The sequence below is a fragment of the Molossus molossus genome, unplaced genomic scaffold (genome assembly GCF_014108415.1).
Source record: "Molossus molossus isolate mMolMol1 unplaced genomic scaffold, mMolMol1.p scaffold_m16_p_15, whole genome shotgun sequence".
Lineage (NCBI taxonomy): Eukaryota > Metazoa > Chordata > Mammalia > Chiroptera > Molossidae > Molossus > Molossus molossus.
The window spans coordinates 32,414,683-32,437,029 of record NW_023425350.1 but is presented as its reverse complement, the minus strand read 5'-3'; the positions used below and the strand labels follow the sequence as shown (position 1 = coordinate 32,437,029).

The 22,347-nt window shown below is 38.8% G+C and overlaps 1 protein-coding gene across 1 annotated transcript in view; it reads left to right on the top strand.

The window, feature by feature from the left end:
* Positions 1 to 4,596: 4,596 nt before the first annotated feature.
* Positions 4,597 to 22,347, top strand: part of STPG4 (sperm-tail PG-rich repeat containing 4) — a 45,174-nt gene continuing 27,423 nt past the window's right edge. The window contains exons 1-3 of the mRNA XM_036263098.1: positions 4,597 to 4,677; positions 7,561 to 7,620; positions 9,195 to 9,452. Of these exons, the coding sequence (XP_036118991.1) occupies positions 4,597 to 4,677; positions 7,561 to 7,620; positions 9,195 to 9,452 (399 nt within the window). The remainder of the gene's footprint in view (positions 4,678 to 7,560; positions 7,621 to 9,194; positions 9,453 to 22,347) is intronic.

Sequence of the window (22,347 nt, the reverse complement as noted above, 5' to 3'; positions counted from 1 at the left end):
GTATTAGGCAGGCAAATCAGTTAAATGGGAAGATCTTCATTCGATTTTGAGTTTAGTTTAAAAAAAGGGGGGGAGGCCAAACAAGGTATATGATGGAAGAAGATTCGCGTGTCTGGCTGTTTTTGAGGCATCTGCTTTGTAGTATTTCAGATTATTGCTATGTGCAAGCTTGAAGAGGTCAATATTAAGCCTGTTACCTTCCCTGTAAAATGGGTGTAATTTACCCAACTGGTTTCTAACTTGGCTTTTATATTAAGGTAAAAAATACTTAGCATAGTTCTTGGCATTTGCAGTAAGTGTTTCATTGATGTTACTATCCTGTTAAAACCAGTTATGACCCTATAAAATGAAGGAATTGGGCAAAGTTAATCTTGGTGTTTTTCCAGTTTCAACAACCAGTAGTTTGAAGTTTAAATTGTTAAGATGGAAGGGGAACCACACTTTGGAGCAATTTTGTGTGTTATGTTAATGGCTGGTTTTATATAGTAATATTCACAAAAGACACAGTTAAGCATTATTTTGATTTTATAGGAAATTGAAGCATACAGCAGTTTATAATTTAACTGGTCATTGAGCACAAACAGCTGGGTTCCTATCTCTGTTTTACCTCCCACATGTAATTTTTAAACCCAGGGCTATAATTTTAAAATCTTTATCTTCAAATCTTGACCATGTTACCTTTTTTATAATAGCAGGGTCATGATAATTGATAATTTCCTCAATACTATCGTTAGCATGTTTGCTCAGATAATTCTAACAAAACCATCACTATTGCAGTTAAAAATGATCCTGGAATGTAATTTTCATTAAAGATCTGAAGCATAGCAAACGCACTGTTAAGCTCTTCTTTTTGTAGTTTTGTATTATCAAAGAAAAATGCTTGTTACAATTTTTAAACTTTTCCCAGTGGTATTGTATAATACATTTTCTTAGGAGGACATTTTGTTTATCCTACATGCTTAATCTGTTTTATTGGTGAAGTCCTTGAAATCATTGACCCATGCTGTATCTATTTTTGAGATACTCAAGCTATTTTCTCTTCTGTTTCATACCTTGTGTGGATTTCTGGACTTCTGTACCTTTTTTCATATTATTTTAGTCTTTAGGGTACCAGTCCCTAGTCTGCTGAGCCAGTTTTCTTCTTGAAGAAGAAAATGAAGTGAGACACAGTGATATACTCTTAATCTCTTAACATTTGTGAAAACTGGTTTTTACTTGCCTCTTGGCCTTATAATTCTTTTTTTTTTTTTTTTTAATCCTCACCCGAGGACATTTTTCCATTTTTTTGTTCAGGTAGAGTGGGAGGGAGAGAGAGGAACAGAGAGAGAGAGAGAAACATCGATGTGAAGGGACACATCGAGTGGCTGCCACCCGCACGACTGACCAGAGCCGGGGACAAACTGCAACCAAGGTACATGCCCTTAGCGGGAACCGAACCCGGGTCTCTCAGGACCGCAGGCTGGCGCTCTAACCGCTGAGCCAAACCGGCCAGGGCTAATTCTTGATTTCAAATGTGGTGCATGGTTATTTCTTTTCCTTTTATATTTTTTTGGGCTATGTTAAATGAATTTAGAATCCTAGTATTTTACGAAAAAAATAGAGTTCTCCAGTTTCTTGCTACTCAAAAAGTTGCCCAGAGAATCACCTGAAAGCTTACTATAAGTGCAGAATATTAGCCCCTGCTCCAGAATCTGGATCTGTATTAATCCCCAGATGTTTGTGTGTACATTTTTGAAAAGCACTGCTGTAGTTCATTTCATTCTCTGGTTTTATTTATAGAGAAGAAAACTGGTCACTTATTTAACAAATAATCTTGTATTCAAAGGGCTCAGAGTTAAGACAAAAACCTGTGTTTTGGATATGTTTGAAATTGGGAACAGTTTATCAAAATGAGTCCTCCAATAAAGATAGGCACAGGGTCCCTTTGGGCTATGGGGGATTGGGCCTAGGGACTTCTCAGAGGAGTTGACTTTTTTTTTAATTTTATTTTTGTTACAGATGTTTCTCCTTTTTTACCCCATTGGCACCCTCCTCCCCATCCCTCCCGCCCCGTCCTGGGCTTTGTTGTCCATGTCCATTGGTTATGCATACATGCATATTAAGTTCTGTGGTTTATCTCTTCCCACCCCCTCTTCTGAGGGTTGTCAGTCTGTACCCTACTTCCATGTTTCTGAGGAATTGACTTTTGAGGGTGTACTGGGCTGCCAAAAAAGGGGCTAGCTTATGGGAAGACCTTAGAAGTGTGAAGATGGTACATTTGGGGTTTGCAAGTATAGTTGCCCCTAAAACTGGGTTTGAACAGGGTGAGTCTACTTAACACGATTTTTTCCCCAGTAAATACATAGTTGGCCCTCTATATTCCTGAGTTTCATATCCAGGGATGCAGAGAGCCAATTGTATGCATTGTTCTAAGCTATTTTATTTTTGTTTTTAAAATATTTTTTCTTTATTGAGTTTAGAGAGAGGAAGGGAGAAGGAGGGAGAGAAACATTGATGAGAGAGAACTTTGGCCGCCTCTTGCATGCCCCCCACTGGGGATTGGGCCCACAATCTGGGCATGTGCCCTGACCAAAATCGAACTGGTGACCTCTTGGTGCATGGGTCGTTGCTTAACCACTGAGCCACACTGGCTGGGCATGTTCTAAGCCATTTTATATAAGAGCCATAAGCATCTGAAAATTTTGGTATCCATGAGGGGTCCTGTAACCAATCCCCTGTGGATGCCAGTGGATTGTAGGTAAGGTTTTGGGGAGTCAAAAGTTATGCATGGATTTTTGGCGGCTCGAGATCAACATCCCTAATCCAGTGTTCTAAGGGTCAACTCCATACATCAAAGCATGAGCTGCTGATGAGGGAAAGAGATTGGACTATAAATTTTGCTTTTGTCCTAAAGGCAATGATAGCCCATATTTACTGAACACAATGTGCCAGACATGGTTCCAAACATTTCACTCAAATTAATCTTCATAATCACCTTGTGGGGAAATACCAGTTTATTACCACCTTTATAGACAAAGAAGAACAAATCACAGCAAATGCAGACAACCTTCAAGTTCTGGTAGTCAGAGAATTCAAGAGTGAGGGAGTGGAGTAATAAATGCAGCAATAACAAATGGAGGTCAAGTTAAGAGCTGAAAAATGCCCATTGGATCTAGCAAGTACACTTTTTTTTTAATCCTCATCTGAGGATATTTCTCCATTGATCTTCAGATAGAGTGAGACGGAGGGAGAAACATCTATGTGAAAGAGAAACATGGATTGGCTGCCTCCTGCACGACCCACGACCCCAGTCCTGGGGATCCAACAGCAGTTGAGGTACGTGCCCTTGACCAGAATCGAACCCTCAACTCTTTGTTCTGCAGGTCATTGCTCTAACCACTGTGCAAAACGGGTCAGGGTGCAAGTGCAATTTTAATAGAAAGGTATGTGCACATGTCAGATTAAGATGGTTTAAGGAGTCTACTCTTGAAAAAGTAAAAGGGAGTAAAAACTTCATGGTGGCTTGGACAATGGGGCACTGGAGTCACATCTGGACTTGAACTCTGTCACTGCTGTGTGATGTTGAAACTGTCCAAGGAAGCCTTTTTCCTCATTCATAAAATGGGATTAACACCTACTTCACAGGGTTGTGAGGATTAAATTAATGTAATGTGAAGTATCTGGAACATTGGTACTCTACAAAATGGAATTACTAAGGTTGAGGGGAGGGTTTTTAAAGATGAGAATCAAAATACATATATTTTTTATTGATTTTTTTAGCGAGAGGAAGGGGGAGAGAAATAGAAACATCCACGTGAGAAACATCGATTGGCTGCCTCCTGGACGCCCCCTACTGGGGATCCAGCCCACAACCCGGGCATGTGCCCTGACTGGGAGTCAACCTGGGACCTCTCGGTCCATGGGACAAAGCTCAATCCACTGAGCCACACCAGCCTGGCAAAAGATGAGAATGTTTATAGGTTGAGATGCTACATCAAAAGAGTTTGAAAGTAAAGGTCTATACTGCTAGGAAAGGGTGGTCTTGTTTCACAGTAAAGCCTGTTGGGTCTAGTGTTCGTGCCACTTCTAAAGTCAGGCAAGAGAAGTGACCTCCAGAATTTCCATCTCTGGAGGAGCTTGGAAACAATGTTAGAAAGTGGGTGCTAAGGCTGATTTTTGCCCTAAAGCTAGGTATGCCTACCAAGCATTCTGTTTCTTTTCTTATGGGTATGAGATTGGGGGTGATGTGTGAAAGGGTTGATGGAGATTATGGTATGCTCACTCCTTTACAAACCATCTTTGAAAATCTCCCAGCAGCCCTAGTCAGGTGCTCAGTTGGTTAGAGCATGGTCCCCATGCCCCAAGATTCCTCTCTCTCTATCTCTTTAAAATCAATAAGTAGACATTAAAAAAGTATCGGTGCAGACACTTACCTGCGGGCTTTCTGGCGACTCCACGCCTGCTTGTGCGCGAGGTTAAGCGTGGGACATCAAAGCGTGCGCCCGCCTCCCTTCCCCCACCGCTGGAGAAAGACTTGGCGGGTCTCCTGCACGCGGGAGGGCGCCCGGAGCTGTCTCCTGGCAACCAGACTCCAGTCTAAGCACGGAGAAGGTCGCAATGGACCATCCAGATACTGCCATCATTTCCATCACAGTAAGGGAAGACTTGGGGCATGGCCTTTCGGTGGTCATGGCCTCAGTACTGCTGTCCTCCTCTGGCGCGTCCAACTACACAGTCTTCTTCACCGGACTCTTCCACCAAAAATCCCACCTCTCTAGTTGCACCCCTCCTGTTCTCCTCTCTGTTCTCATCACCTTGTTGTCCTTTTCTCTAATCTTTATTTGAGCTCTACTTCGTTTTGTTTCCTCTGTCCTTGCTATTCTCTTGTCCTTCCGATTTGCCCTTTGTTTTCTGTATTTTCCCCCTCTCCTATGACTAATGGTCGAGACAACTGCTTTAACAGGGTGATTGGATTTCTTTCATTTTCCTCTGTCGAGAAAATGGGTTTTTCATTTTTTTCAGTCTATGGACACGTTTTTGAGTTTAGGATTTATAAAATATTTTAAACTACCTTTGTTTAGTTTATAAATTTGGACTAGGGATGTTTAGCCTATCTTTTGTAAAGTGATTCACCCCTAACACAAATTTGAAGTGATGGGTGGGCAAAACAAAACAGCAGCTGCCAGTTGTCTTCTTTTGGATATATCATGTTTACTTGTCCTTCCCAACTCATTTTCCTGGCCCAGGTAAAGGTGGGAGACCTGTCTTGATCTGCCTGGGAAAGTTTGATTTCTGAGACTATAAGTGTGCAACAGAGAACATTCAATATAAATCTAATAAAGGACATAGATAGGAAGAAATTCAGATTAGTGTGTACAAAACAATGTCGATAAATGTACATACTTCATAGTAAAACTAAAGCCAGGGGTACATAAGTAGAATGGATATAAGTTGCTAGACAGGAACAATGAATTATATCAGTTTTGTTGATTCGATTGTTTATTATTTTTAATGCATTATTGTTTGAGACAACCCATATTTTATACTAATAACAAACATAAATGACAGTGGAAATCAACATTTTAATTATTTTACTTAGTGGAAATAGCACAAAAGGAAAAACTGAACAGTTGTGTTCTGTTTGTGTTCTGTTAACAGTGAGGCTGAATCAAATGTGGAAAAATAATAAAAGGGTATAGAGTACTTATTGTGGAAGACAAGAGCATCCTCAGAAATTGAAGAATACCAAAATAATCTGCTTCTTGGCAGATGAGATGTTAAAAATAAAAGCTACCATTTATTATTAGCACTGGTTGTGGGTGCAAGTGTTTATATGTACAATGCTCATGCCAACCCTGATATGCCTAATTTTAATACTCCTAAGAGGCTCATAAGGGCCAGAGTAATTTGCCTAGTGCTCTTAGCTAGTAAGTGGCAGAAAAGGAGTTCAAGCCCAAGTCTGTCTGGCTTCTCTATCAGTCTGACTCTTCCACAGCTAGCTGGACAACCTGAGAGAATTGGCTGTATCATAATTATATAATACATATTTGATCATGTATGTAAATCTAGGAAATGGCAGTTGGCAACATTTACCATATCTCCAGGAATTTGTATCCCAATATCATATTAATCTGATGACTACACATTTTGACTTTGAGTTCCCAGCACAATCACCTGAGCCATAAATCTTTTTTTAGGGTAAACCATCCAAGCAGTTTTTATTCATTAATACTCATAAATGCACACAGCAGCTTCATTAGAGATTTCAATTTCCTCTTCAGTTTGCATGTGGAGTATTAGGAGAGCCTTTTGCATGTCAAGGTACAGGAAGGAAGCAGAGATCACCCCTGCACTGCTACCTGCATTTTACCTGCTAGAAGTAAAAATTAGTTAGTGGAAATAATTGTGATATGTATTTTCTCTCTTCCTTTTGAATATATACAACATAATAAGAGCAACAGAACTGAAATTACAATCACTAAACAAATCCAAGATAGTTGTTCACTTTCATTGGTAAATACAGCACAAGGGCGTTGTCTGCGAATTAGGACATCCACAAAGATGAGGAGGTGGAGGCTCATTTTCTTTATTGTTTTCTTTTAAATATAGGTTTTCTAAAACATCTAATGGCATAATGTCTACACCATTCTTGGCATCAAAATCTGCCATGTCTCCCAGTTCATCCTCATCTGAGGTTGAGCTCTTTTCACCCACTAAAGTGGCCTGAGCCATACATCTTTTTTTTTTTATATATATTTTTTATTTTATTGATGTTAGAGAGAGAGGAAGGGAGAGGGAGATAGAAACATTGATGAGAGAACATTGATTGGCTGCCTCCTGCATGCCCCCGACTGGGGATTGGGCCCACAACCTGGGCATGTGCCCTGACCAGGAATCGAACTGGCAAGCTCTTTGGTACGTGGGTTGATGCTCAACTAGTGAGCCACACTGGCCGGCTGAGCCATAAATTTTAATCACAATTATAATAATACAATTTTGGATTTATTCAATTCTTTTCTTTCCAAGAACACCACGTTTTGTCACATCTAGTTATCCTTATAGCATCTCTACCACATGGGGATATTTATTGCTCTAATTTTCTCAAAGGGAATTTAGATATTTAAAAAAGCACTTAAGCCCTGTCTGGTTTGGCTCAGTGGTTAGAGCGTCATCCTGCAGACCAAAGAGTTGTGGGTTTGATTCTGGTCAAGGGCACGCACCTCAGTTGCGGTTTGGTCCCTGGCCCTGGTCCGGTTGGGCAGGAAGCAACCAATCAATATGTCTCTCTCACATCGGTGTTTCTCTCTCTCTCTCTGTCTCTACCCCTTCCTCCCACTCTATCTGAAAATAAATGAAAACGTATCCTTGGGTGAGGATTTAAAAAATAAAAACGCACTTAAAATAATAAAATAACAATTTAAAGAAATAATACAGGTAAAATTGATCATAATGTAGCTTTTATTTTAATTCAGACTGACCAATTTGGTGCAGGTATTAATTCAAGTTAATATTTTATCAATTATATTTAACTTCCAGGGATCACCTCTCAAATGAATAAGCATATTTTATGTTTGTTAATAGAAACCAACCAGGAAGACATCATCTTTTGAAAGAGAAGGATGGTGGAGAACAGCACTAACAGTATGTACTTTTCCATTCTTTTCTATTCATATTATTCTTATTCCTATTAATAGTTGATTTAATCAGTCTTACCTTTTAAGTTTCTAACACTTAATTCATAAGAAAACAGTAGACCTTATTTCATATTTATAATTTTAGTATTAGCATGTGAATGAGAAACTAAATTTTTAATTTAAAGGCTTGGAAAAGTAGAAATCTAGTTGCTTTACAGAATATCTAGGTAAGATTTATGAATTTGGTAAGATTGCACAAGAAAGAAAAAGGCATACATTCTGGAGAGGTTTTTGGGTTTTAATTTTTATCTTAGTTAGATGGCATAGAGCCTATGATAACTTATTTGTTGTTTTAATCCTCACTTGAGGATATTTCTAAAATTTATTCTTTTAGATAAAGTGGAAGGGAAGGAAGGAGAGAGGGAGAGAAGGAGAATGAGAGAGACAGAGAGAGAGAGAGAGAGAGACACATTCATTGTTGCCTCCCACACGACCTATGACCTAGGTATTGAACCTGTGACCCTTTAGTCCACAGATGAACACTAACCACTGAGCCAAACCAGCCTGGGTGTGCCTATGATAACTTAAAAAAAATTTTTTTTTTCTTCATTGATTTTTTTTCAGAGAGAGGAAGGGAGAGGGAGAGAGAGATAGAAACATCAATGAAGGAGAACATCGATTGGCCGCCTCCTCCCACTGGGGATTTGGCCCATAATCTGGGCATGTGCCCTGACTGGGAATCGAACCAGCGACCTCTTTGTTCTTGGTATATGGGTTGATGCTCAACCACTGAGCCACACCAGTCAGGCATGATAACTTTTATTAATTAATATGACCAACATATGAAAGCAAGGTTGTAATATATGAAAGTAAAATGACCAGAAGATTTCCCTTTCAAGAGACATCATTCCTATATTGCAGAAATATTTCCTATCTGCACCCTGCAATAACAGAGGGGCCCCATGGGCCATAGCCTTCTTGGAACTGAACTCATTTTAACAGTGGAACTGAGCTGAGTGTTCAGTGGAAAGATGGCTACAAAAGCAGCAGTGACTAAACCTTCAGGTTTGGCCATTTAGCCACATTGTGGTTGGGATTTGAAAGTACCAAACCCCTTATTGGACTAATTAGACGATATGCTCTGCTAATCTATCCTCCGCCTCATGTTATTATCCTGTAGCTTCCCACTTGAGGGCTACACAGAAACATGTACTATCTACTAAGCAGTAGGATAACTTGTATTTAGTCAAGAAACATCCTGAGTGGTGTCACAAAGGCCTGACACTTATAGTCAAATTGAATCTCAAGTTTAAGTATCTGTGAAGCTACTTTTTAAAGAAGTTAAAACTTCAATTATGGCCATAACCCATTTGCTATAACTCAGCAATTGTCTCAGAAAGAATATAATCATGATTCTCTTGAGCTAGTGTTCTTGTCCATAGCGTTTACTATATTTTAATAGAATTTTATTAAACTTTAAAACAAAGAGAAATGTTGCTTAGGAGGCACCCTTTAAATGCTGCTTTCAGAGATGATGCCAGTTTACATATTGACCTGAAAAATGATGTCAATTTTCCACAGAATACTCCTATCCCTGGCACTTACCACTTGAAAACTTTTATTGAGGAATCTTTATTAAATCCAGTGGCAGCAACCTACAATTTTAAAAATGAAGGAAGGAGAAAACCACCTCTTGTGCACAGAAACAATCCAGTACTAAATGACCTTCCCCAGTACATGCCTCCTGACTTCTTGGACTTGTTGAAGAAGCAAGTGGCCACTTACTCATTTAAAGATCAACCGCGGTCAAGCCCCAGCTCTTTGGTTTACAAAGATCAGGTAAAGCGCTGGCAGCAGCTGGGTTTTTGTGGGAAAGCTACCAAGAGCCCTGAGGAAAATAATTCTATAGAACTCAGAGTGAATTTTCCCCTGGAGAAATTAACAACCTTTAGGATGCCTTATTTTCTACAGAAATCAAACGAGAGGTGCCTAATTTGCAAATATGTCCAGCAAAATTTTTCCCTATGAGGCCTCCTCAACCTAAGGAGAGAACATGGGAGAAAATGTTCCCTCTGGAGGTAATCTTGGCAGGATTCTCCCAACTGGGGGAGCCTCTGAGATCTTATCTGTGGTTGGACCCATGCTTCTGATTTTTTTCAAGCAGTTTATACAGTGTACTCTCCTTTTAAAAGGAAATTCTGCCTTTTGGTGAGTAAGTACCCTTATTAGAATGTGGATATAACCTATAAACCATAGGGAATCTATATACCATAGGGAAGCTTTCCTCAAAATTTCTTATAGAAATGAGCACTGTGGTGCCAGGAAGGTAAGATTCTACTCTCAGTTCTACCAGTTCATTCATAACATTGATAATATAGAGCACTGCTATATTTATAGCCCTGTGCTAGGCTCTGTGGAGGGAAGATGTTCCTCACTTGGAAATATTTAAGTAACAATACAAGAGCAAATATATCAAATGCTGAGATAAATAGTGTAGAAGGAAATGCCAGGGGAGAGTTCAGTGTAGGCTGGATTGAAAGGTTGGAAGTTCCCCTGAATGAAGTGGGATTCAAGCTGGACCTTGAATAATACATGACATTTATGTGGCTCTTAATAATTCACTGTGAGCTTCTACATATACAGTATCCTCTTAGCAATTCTTCCCAAGCATCCTGAAATAGGCAGAAGAGATGTTACCCCATTTTATATGCAAGTAAACTGAGGTGAATAGAGGTTAAGTAACTTGTTTAGAGGTACATAGCTAATAAGTAGGGGGGCTACTACTTTTAATTGAAGGTTTCTGAGCCCAAATTCACAGTTCTTTCCAACTTACTCTATGCCTCTGGCCATGAATAAGGGGCAGGGTTTGGATGGGTGGAACCCAAGAGCTGTGTCTCAAGGGAGGGGCATAGCACTGTCCTGTTTTAGAGGCAGAGTTGTGACTTGGACTTTGTTACTTAGGACTTTGGACCTAAATATCTGCCATTTATAGGGAAGCTGGTAATAGTATTAGTCTTCACAACCTTATCAGAATATTATTGTGATAACCTGAGAAGAAATGCATTGCAACTGAAAGTTGCACTAAATACAAGTCGTTGTAGTTATTAAAATGGACAAGAATTTTTCTGTGGGAGGAGTGCATGTTTTATCCAAAGTGGAAACCCATCCCACTGCTTTGCAAATTATAGCTTTGAAACAGAACAGAATAATAAAAGTCCACAAGGTAAATCTTATACTATTCACTTTAGTGGATGAATACAAACACTAAATTATATTTATACTTTTATGGCTTGGTATCAGGTCATCATGCTTCAAGTGAAATCATTCTGGCCACATCCAGTGCAAAATCATTCTTCCTCATTCTCCACCACTATTTACTTCCTTTCTGCTTCATCTCGTCTTAGTTTTAGGGGTTTCTGAGAGAAAACACAGGAGGTTGGTATTAGGGAAAATTTAAAGCTTTAAAAGACCAAAAGAATTTGGCTTACCCACATGGATGGATAAAACCTTCTGAAACATATTTTTTCTGTTTCTTCTTTACTTTCTCCTCTCTCTCCCCATACAGTGGGTTGCCTTTCCATTTTGATGGTTGTTTCTTTTGCTGTGCAGAAGCTTTTTAGTTTGATGTAGTCCCATGTGTTCATTTTTTCCTTTGTTCCTGTTGCCTTAGGTGATGTATCAGTGAAAGTTCTGCTGCGTATGATGTCTGAAATTTTGTTGCCTACATTTTCTTCTAGAATTTTTATGGATTCACAGGTCACATTTAAATCTTTTATTTCGAGTTTATTTTTGTGTATGGTGTAAGTTGATGGTCTATTTTCATTTTTTTTTGCATATAGCTGTCCAATTTTCCCAACACCATTTATTAAAGAGGCTGTCTTTACTCCTTGTATGCTCTTGCCTCCTTTGGCAAATATTAATTGAGCATAATGTCTTGGGTCCATTTCTGGGCTCTCTGTTCTGTTCCACTGGTGTATATGCCTGTTCTTGTGCCAGTACCAGGCTGTTTTGATTACAGTCGCTTTGTAGTATAACCTGATATCTGGTATTGTGATCCCACCTACTTTGTTCTTTTTCAAGATTGCTGTGGCTATTCGGGGTCTTTTTTGATTCCATATGAACTTTTGAAGTATTTGTTCTAATTCTGTAAAATACAGAAATACTCGTTGGTATTTTGATGGGGATTGCATTGAATCTATAGATTGCTTTGGGTAATATGGACATTTTAATGATGTTAATTCTTCCAATCCATGAACAAGGTGTGTGCTTCCACTTTTTTATATCTTCCTCTATTTCTTTTTTCAATGTCCTATAGTTTCTGCAAATAGGTCCTTTACTTCTTTGGTTAAGTTTATTCCTAGGTATCTTAATTTTCTTACCGCGATGGTAAATGGGATTGTTTTCTTAGTTTCTCTTTCTGTGAGTTCATCATTGGTGTATAAGAATGCCATCGATTTCTTGACATTAATTTTGTATCCTGCTACTTTGCTAAATTCATTTATTAAGTCTAGTAGATTTTTGATGGAGTCTTTAGGGTTTTCTATGTATAATATCATGTCATCTGCAAATAATGACCATTGCACTTCCTCCTTTCCAATTTGGATCCCTTTTATTTTTACTTCATATCTGATTGCTGTGGCTAAGACTTCCAGTACTATGTTAAATAAGAGTGGTGAAAGTCGGCATCCCTGTCTTGTTCCTGTTCTTAAGGGAAATGCTTTTAGTTTCTGCCCATTGAGTATGATGCTGGCTGTAGGTCTTTCATATATGGCCTTTATTATGTCGAGATATGATCCCTCTATTCCTACATTGCTGAGTGTTTTTATCAGAAATGGATGCTGGATTTTGTTGAATGCTTTTTTAGCATCTATTGATATGATCATGTGGTTTTTATTCTTCATTTTATTTATGTGGTGTATCACATTTATTAATTTGCAAATATTGTACCAGCCTTGCATCCCTGGGATGAATCCCACTTGGTCATGGTGAATAATTTTTTTGATGTATTGCTGGATCCAATTTGCTAGTATTTTGTTCAGGATTTTGGCATCTATGTTCATCAGGGATATTGGCCTGTAGTTTTCTTTCTTTGTAGTGTCTTTATCTGATTTTGGAATTAGAATTATACTGGCCTCATAAAATGAGTTTGGAAGTCTTCCTTCTTCTTGAATTTTTTGAAATAGTTTGAGGAGAATGGGTGTTAGTTCTGTTTTGAGTGTTCGATAAAACTCCCCCATGAAGCCATCCGGGCCTGGGCTTTTGTTTGCTGGGAGAGTCTTGATTACCACTTCAATTTCCTTAGTTGTTATTGGTCTGTTCAAGTTTTCTATCTCTTTCCGGTCCCGTTTTGGGAGACTGTGTGTTTCTAGAAATTTGTCCACTTCGCCTAGATTGTCGAATTTGTTGCCGTATAATTGTTCATAGTAGCTGTTAATGATCTTTTGTATTTCTGTAGTGTCAGTTGTTACTTCTCCTCTTTCATTTCTGATTTTGTCTATTTGGGTTCTCTCCCTTTGTTTCTTGGTGAGTCTAGCTAAGGGTCCATCAGTCTTGTTTATCTTTTCACAAAACCAACTCTTTGTTACATTGATCCTTTGAATTGTTTTTTTGGTCTCTGTCATTTATTTCTGCTCTGATCTTTACTCTTTCCTTCCTTCTACTTGCTCTGGAGTTTTCTTTTTGTTTGCTTTCTAGTTCTTTAAGTTGTGAGGTTTGATAGTCTATTAGAAATTTTTCTTGTTTCTTGAGGTAGGCCTGTAGTGCTATGAACTTCCCTCTCAGAACTGCTTTTGCTGCATCCCATAGATTATGTGTTGTTGTGTGTTTATTTTCAATTGGTTTCCAGGAAGTTTTTAATTTCTTCCTTGATCTCCTCGGTAACTCATTCATTGTTTAATAACATGCTATTTAGCCTCCATGTGTTCCAATGTCTTTGCATGCTCTTGTTGCAATTGATTTCTAGTTTAATGCCATTGTGATCTGAGAAGATGCTTGATATGATTTCAATCTTCTTGAACTTGTAGAGACTTAGTTTGTGTCCTAACATGTGGTCTATCTTTGACAATGTCTCATGTGCACTTGAGAAGAAGGTGAATTCTGTATTTTGGGGTGTAATTCTCTGTAGATATCTATTAAATCCATTTGGTCTAGTGCTTCATTTAGAGTCTCTGTTTCCTTGCTAATTTTTTGTCTAGAGGATCTATCCAGTGATGTCAGCAGGGTGTTGAAGTCTCCTGCTATGATTGTATTGCTGGCGATTTCTCTTTTGAAGTCCTCCAGAAGATTTTTAATATATTTTGGTGCTCCTATATTGGGTGCATATATGTTTATCAAGGTTATATCTTCCTGTTGGATAGATCCTTTCAATATTATGTAGTGGCCTTCTTTGTCTCTAGTTATGGCCTTCATTTTGAAATCTATTTTATCAGATATGAGTATTGCTACCCCAGCTTTTTTTTTCCTTTTTGTTTGCTTGGAAAATTTTTTTCTATCCCTTCACTTTCAACCTATGTGAGTCTTTTGTTGTGAGGTGGGTGTCTTGTAAACAACATATATATGAGTCATGCTTTCTTTTTTTTTATCCTCACCTGAGGACATTTTTCTATTTTTTGTTCAGGTAGAGTGGGAGGGGGAGAGAGGAAGAGAGAGAGAAACATCGATGTGAAAGGGACACATCGAGTGGCTGCCACCCGCACGACCAACCAGGGCCGGGGACAAACTGCAACCGAGGTACATGCCCTTAGCGGGAACCGAATCCGGGTCTCTCGGGACCACAGGCCGACGCTCTAATCGCTGAGCCAAACCGGCCAGGGCGAGTCATGCTTTCTTATCCAATCAGCTACTCTGTGTCTTTTTATCAGAGCAATCAATCCATTTACATTTAAGGTGATTATTGATATGTACTTATTTATTGCCATTTTTGTTTAGTGCAGTTATATTTTTTTCCTATTTCTTCTACTAATTACAATAAATTTAATTTTTTAAAAAAGAGTATTTGAGATGGCCCTACTATTTTTACAATAATTTTTCTTATCAGAGAAATAATACACTTTTATTGTAGCATATATGTACAAAAGTGGGACCATCTCTCTCCATATACAGTTTTGTGACCTGCTTTTCCCCAGTGTTGCAGTCATCCACTAATCCCAGGGTTGCTCCCCCTTATTTCTGTATGATTTTAGCTCCCTTTGCTCCCTGTCACTCATTCCACTACTCCTGTCATAATTTTAGTATGCATGTAGATGATCTTCCAATAATCACACTTCTCATCTTCTTGAACTCTCCTTTACCTTAGCCACTCACTCCTTGGATTTTTTTCAGGACCAATCATTTCAACCCTGCATAATCTCAGCTGCATGTACCCCTCTCTGATCACTCCTAATGTTCAGCCTCACTCACTCTAGTATCTCAGCCCCTAAATTCTTATGTTCCTTCCAATCTGTAAGCCATTGATCCTACTTGCAAAGCTTTTAAATCCCATAGTCATCAGTTATTTACTCCCTGCATATGCCCTCAGTTCCGTTGCCCCCGAGGGCACGTCTTACTTTGTCAAAGCCACACACCTGGTTAAATCTAACTCTCTGTGGACTTTGTCCCTGCATCCATGTTGCTGAATGACGGGCCTCATTTTATAGTTTTCACCGCACATGGGCACTGAATGGACTTCCCTAGTCTGTTCACTCTCCCACTCTCCTGGGTGGCTTTTTCTCACACCTCTCCTTTCCAAATACCTGACACCTCTGCCTCAATCCTCATTTTATTTTTTCTTTTCAACCTTTTTGTGGGTTCAGCCCTTTCTCCCTGACCTCTTGTTGGGAGTGCCCCAGGTCCCCCTCATCTACATTCACTTCCTTGGTGACCTCATTTAGTTTTGGCTTTGAACCCCCTCTTTGTGGTTTCCAAATTGTATCTCCTGTTCAGACTTCTCTCTTGCATTCTTGTATAGCCAACTGCTATTTCTACATCTCTACTTATATATCTAATTCAGGATTTCTCAGCTTTTGCAGGCACTATTGACATTTGGGGCAGGATAATTTTTTGTCATGGGTGACTATTCTGTGCTTTGTAGCATGTTCAGCAGCATTCCTGGATAATTAGACGCCATTAGCAATCCCCCTTCTCAGGTGTAACAACCCAAACTGTCTCCAGACATTGCCAAATGTCCCCTGCAGGGTGGGGGGAATCACCCTCCTCCTGACTGAGAACCCCTGGGTTTGAATCTTTGTGATAGTAGGTGTGATCTCTGAGTGGTTGTTCTCAGGGTCAACAGTTCTATAACACACTGGCTTTATTCCAGACCTCATCCTTTCTACTCCCTCTCACTCTCCACCTGCCCAACTGGTCTCCTGAGCTTCCTGAATTTGCCACTCCCACTCAGTTCATTGATCTTGCTAGCTGTGTTTATAGCTGTGATGATGATGGTATCTCTGAAGACGTGTGGATTTGAAAGTGTCCATGTTAAATTACAGCTGGAGGGATTTTCAACCAGATGATTTTTTACTAAGGTTTCAAGAGAGGAAAATCTAGTGCCCAGGACCCTGCTGGCAAGTAAAACTGTAGGGAACTCAAAACTTAAATGTTAGGATAATAAAGAGCAAACTATAAATAAGATGGAGCAATTCATTGCACCAACACCATTTAAACAAAAAAGGTGGTCCTAAAGATTGGCTCATTTAGCAGATATTTTTGAGACTGAATTCTCAAAGAGCAAGGGCAAGACAAAGCACTAATTGTCACATGCAAATATGTGAAGAGAGTGGCAAATGAAAATGGATTTTGAAAGATACAGAGAATGTATCTCAGGGACTGTGACTCACTTGCAATTCTTAATCTATTTGGAGCTGATGAGGATTACAAGGTACTGGTAAAAAAAATTTTTTTAAACAATAGCTGAGAATGAGCAGTCCTCAGTTGTTTTATTTATTTATTTATTTATTTATTTATTTATTTATTTATTTAATTTATTGATTTTAGAGAGAGAAGAAGGGAGAGAGTGATAGAAACGTCGATAAGAGAGAACACTGATTGGCTGCCTCCTGCATGACCCCCACTGGGAATCAGGCCCACAAACCAGGCATGTGCCCTGACTGGGAATCTAACTGGCGACCTGTTGGTGCATGGGTTGATGCTCAACCACTGAGCCACACTGGCTGGGCAAGGTATTGGTAAAATTAAGAACAATGTCATTGGTCTGACCGGTGTGGCTCAGTGCTTGAGCATCAACCCATGCTCCAGGAGGTCGCTGACTCGATTTCTGGTCGCCGATTCGATTCCTGGTCACTGATTCCATTCCACATGCTTGGGTTGTGGGCCAGATCCCCAGTGGGGAGCATGCAGGAGGCGGCCAATCAATGTTCTCTCTCATTGATGTTTCTATCTCTCCCTCTCCCTTCTTCTCTCTCTAAAATCAATAAAAGAAAAAAATTTTTTTAAAAAGAACAATATCATTGGTATAAATAGGCAGGTTTCTTTTTGAGAAAGTCCTATATTGTCTATATCTCATTCCATAAAGAAGTCTGAGCAGTGAGTCAGTGATACTTACAAAAGACACTAAAGACTTTACTTCTCAGAGAGAAAATATACTTGAAATTTCTACCAATAGTACATAAAAATATTGCACTTGCCAGCCCTTTGGCTGCATTTACCTTATGGTCCTTCTGACAGGGCTTCTAACACAGTGAAAAATCTGTCTCCTGTCCCACCTATTGATGGCTCTGGGTTCTCAAAATGTTGTCATACCAAGAGCCTAACAAATAAGGTTGGATTTTTTCACTTATTCCAGTTTTCTGACATTGATGGTATTGGTACAATAGAACTGAATTAAGTATCCACACTGATATCATCTTGCCATATTGTATGACTCCAAGCCATTGCAAGATTTCTGACTGCTTGGTCAACAGGGATTGAAGCATTAACTAGACTCAGGTATTTTTATGGGCACATTGTCTAGATTCTCTGAGCCTCCCTACAAAAAGACCGAAGAACTGAAATGTATATGCAGGAATTAGGAAAATGTATGTGTATATACAAAATCTCCAAGGACAATGGAACCACCCAGATAGTTTGCAACAAGCTCAGCAATGTGGGGAGAAACAGTCTCTTACCTATGCCAGCTGACTGTTCACGACTTCATGGAAAACAGTCAGCCCTCTCTCAGTTATATTAAATAGCAAAGAATGGCTAATGCTAAGTAAAGTAGGAAAAACACAGAAGCTACGGGGGACCAATTTTCCTTTCTAGACTAATGCTAAGATTTTTCCATAAGTACTTTTTAAAATAAAAACTCTCTTTGATTGCTGAGTATAGATGGATAAACAGCTGCTTTAAGGTTTTTTTTCTTTTCATTTTTCAGTTCTCTTTCTTCTTTCTCCTCCAGTGTATGTGTGTATTAAGTATATAAGAGAATAAGCGAGTGTGCAAGAGCAAGCATATAAAGTATACATGCACTATTTAATGTAAGTACAAAGCAAATACCCATGTAACCATCATCAAAAACAAGAAATAGGATGTTGCAGGCCCCCAAACTCCTTACTTCATATACATTTTTGTGCTACTACAGTAGGATAAAAAAGAATCCCAGTGTTTTCTGGGTGTTTATTATGTCAAGTAGACAGTAAACAAGGCACAAATACATCAGGACAATGTGTATTTCATCATAAAATTTGTACTTACTGTTATTATCATTGCCTCTGCAATCAGAATTGTGCATTAATATGTGAACAAAAGTAGCAAGGTGAAATACAATAGCTGAACTTCCATGTGACATAAAATGCCAGGGCATGGATGCCTCATTTTCAAAAAAGGCAGTATTGTGTGTATGTGTATGTATACATATATATAAATTTTTTTCTTTATTGATTTAGAGAGAGAGGAAGGGAGAGGGAGAGAGAGAGAGAGAGAGAGAGAGAGAAATACCAAAAAATTGATTTTTAAAGGGAGAGAGAAATAGAAACATCCATCAGCTGCCTCTTGCAGATCCCCCACCGAGGATCGAGGATCGAGCCTGAAACCTGGGCATGTGCCCTGACTAGGAATAGAACCAGCAAATTCCTGGTGCATAGGACGACCCTCAATCCACTGAGCCACACCGGTCGGGCAGCAATGTTGTATTTTTAAATCTGATTTTAAAATAATAGAGGGTAGGGAGTAGATTATTCACTTTGGGGAGGATTCTTCTTAGGATTTTGTAATATAATTCCTTCTTAGCAGCTCCTTCAATAGAAGGAGTTCCGGAGGTCCTGTCAGTCTTCCCAGGCTTCTCATTCAGCTTCCTCCTTTCCCTCCCTTTCTTTACATATCCCAACCTCTGTGCTTGCCAGTCCTTACACTTTCTACTTTGTGTACCTCTGAGCTAATATGCATAAACCCAGGGACAATATAGCCACCCAGGTAGTTTGCAACAAATTTGACAATGGAAAGAGAGACAATCTCTTCTGCAGTGTTGCTCCTTAGAATGCTTCTCTGGCTCCCCGCTAGGGAGCTGTCTTCCTTAACCCCACTCAGATCTCTTTGCTTTACTAGCTTTAGGTCACCCAGCTGGATTTATTTATTTCCCCCCAGCTTTATGGAGGTATAATCAACAAATAAAATTGTATAAATATATATATATATATATTCTTTATTGATTTGAGAGAGAGAGGAAGGGGGAGAGAGAGAGAGAGAGAGAGAGAGAGAGAGAGAGAGAAATACCGATGAGAGAGAACATCAACTGGCCGCCTCCTGCATGCCCCACACTGGGGATTTGGCCCACAACCTGGGCATGTGCCCTGACCAGGAATCAAACTTGTGATCTCTTGGTGCCTGGGTCAACGTTCAACCACTGAGCTACACTGGCTGGGCTAAAACTGTATGTATTTAAGGTGTACAACATGAGAATTTGATATATGTATACATTGTGAAATGATTACCACAAGTTAATCAACACGTCTATCACTTCATGTAGTTACCATTGTGTGTGTGGATGAGAACACATAAGCTCTATTTTCTGAGCAAATTTTAAGTATACAAATACCATATTATTAACTATTGTCACCATGCTGTACCTTGTGTCCCCAGAACTTATTTATCTTAAAACTGAAATTTTGTACTCTTTGACCAACCCCCATCCCTACGCCCAGCCCCTGGCTACCTCCATTCTTTTATAGCAACCGCCATTCTACTCTGTTTCATGAATAACAGTGATACCTCGGTTCTCGAACGCCTCGGTTTTCGACCAAATGGAGATTCGAGAAACTTTTGTCTCGGAATCCGAACAAATATTTGGAACTCGAACTTCCGAGATGAGCCGAGTTGAGCCGAATGGCGTTCATTCGGCCCAGCGCGCCTTGCTTGCGTCATCAGTGTGAGTGCAGAGAGAGAGTCACGCTTTGTGGAGTCACGCTTTCCTATTGGTTTCATTGCTTCGGTTCTCGAACAATTCGGTTCTCGACCGTCCTCCTGGAACGAATTATGTTCGAGAACCGAGGTATCACTGTACAAGCTTTCTAGATTCCACATATAAGTGATACAAAACAGTATTTGTCTTCCTCTCTCTGGCTTATTTCACTTAGCATTGTGCTCTTAGGTTCATCCACGTTGTTGCAGAATTTCCTTCATTTTTATTGCCAAATTTTGAAATATATATATATTTCAGTTATTTACATATCATATTTTTATTATCCATTCATGCATCAGTGGACACCTAGCTTGTTTCCGAAGCTTAGCTATTGTGACTAATGCTGCATTGAATACAGGAATGCAGATATTTCTTCCAGATACTGATTTTGTTTCCTTTGGCTATATACTCAGAAGTATGCTAGCTTGTATGGTAGTTCTATTTTTAATATTTCGAGGAACCTGTTTTTCATAATGGCTGTACCATTTTACATTTCTACCAATAGTGCACAAGGGTCCCCTTTTCTCCATATCCTCACCAATACTTATCTCTTGTCTTTTTGATAATAGCCATCTTAACAGTTGTGAGGTGACATCACATTGTGGTTTTGGTTTGCATTTTCTTGATGATTAGTGGTGGTCAGCACCTTTTTATGTACCTTGTGGTTATTTGTATGTCTTCCTTTGGAAAAATGTCTATTCAGGTCTTTTCCCCAATTTAATTAGATTATTTTTGGTTATTGAATTGTATGAGTTCCTTATATATTTTAGATATTAACACATTATCAGAGATATGATTTATAAATACTTTCTTTCATTCCTTAGGTTGCCTTTTATATTTTGTTGATTGTCTCCTTGGCTATGCTGAAGCTTTTTAATTTGATGTCTTCCCACTTGATTACTTTTGCTTTTGTTGCCTTATTTTGCTTTTTTTGGTATCATATCCAAAAAAAAAAAAATTATTGTTAAGACTAATGTCAAGGAATTTATCCTATGTTTTCTTCTAGGAATTTTGTGGTTTCAAGTCTTACATTTACATATTCAGTCCATTTTGAGTTCATTTTTATGAGTGGTATAAGATAGGGTTTATTGTTTTACAAGTAGACATCCCGTTTCCCCAGTACTATTTATTGAAGAGACAGACTATTCTTTCCCCATTGTGTATCCTTGGTGCCCTTGTCAAGATAAGTTGATTGCATATGCATGATTTGTGTGTGCACATACGTATGGGGGCAGGGTGTTCTCAATTCTGGTCCATTGATCTATATGTCTGTTTTATTGCTAATACCATATTGTTTTTATGAGTATGGTTTTGTAATATAGTTTGAAATTAGGAACTGTGATGCCTTTAGCTTTGTTGTTCTTTTTCAAGATTGCTTTGACTTTAGGGTCTTTTGTGGTTCCAAATAACTTTTAGGATTGTTTTTCTGTATCTGTGAAAAATGCTATTGGAATTTTGATGGGGATTTCATTGGGTCTATAGATTGCTTTGGGTAGTATTAATATTGATTATTCTAATCTATAAATGTGGAATATCTTTCCACTTATTTGTATCTTTTTCTATTTCTTCCATTTTTTTTTTATAGTTTTCAGTGTACAGATCTTTCACTGCCTTAGTTAAATTTACTTCTAAGTATTTTGTGTGTGTGTGTTTGATTCTGTGGCAAATGAGATTGTTTTCTTAATTTTTTTTTCAGATACTTCATTGTTAATGTATAGAAACTCAACTGATTTTTTTTTTTTTTTAGCTAGAGTGGAAGGGGGGAGAGGGGAAAGAGAGAGAGAGAGAGAAACATCAATGTGAGAGAGACACATCAATTGGTTGCCTCCCAAATGCACCTAGTCAGGGCTGGGGATTGAACCTGCAACCCAGGTATGTGTCCTTGACAGGGAATCAAAACTATGACCCTTTGGTGCATGAGCTGATGCTCCAACCACTGAGCCAACTGGCCAGGGCTGATTTTTGTACGTTGTTTTTGTATCCTGCAACTCTACTGAATTTATTGATTAGTTCTAACTGTTTTTATGATGGAGTCTTTAGGGCTATTTTAAACATGTAAGATTATGTTAAACATAATGTTACTCTGTAAACAAGGAAAGTTTTACTTTTTTCTTTCCAATGTGGATGCCTTTTATTTATTTATTTTTTCTTGCCTAATTTCTCTGGCTAGGACTTCCAGTACTATGCTGAACAGGAATGGAGAGAGTGGGCACCTTTCTCCTGTTCCTGATAGAGGGCAAGCTTTTAGCTTTTTACTATTTGTTAAGTGATGTTAGCTATGGGTTACCTAGTTAGATTTAATCTCTCCCTACTTCCTAAATCTTCAATCTGTCTTTTACATTGATTATATTGTTTTATATT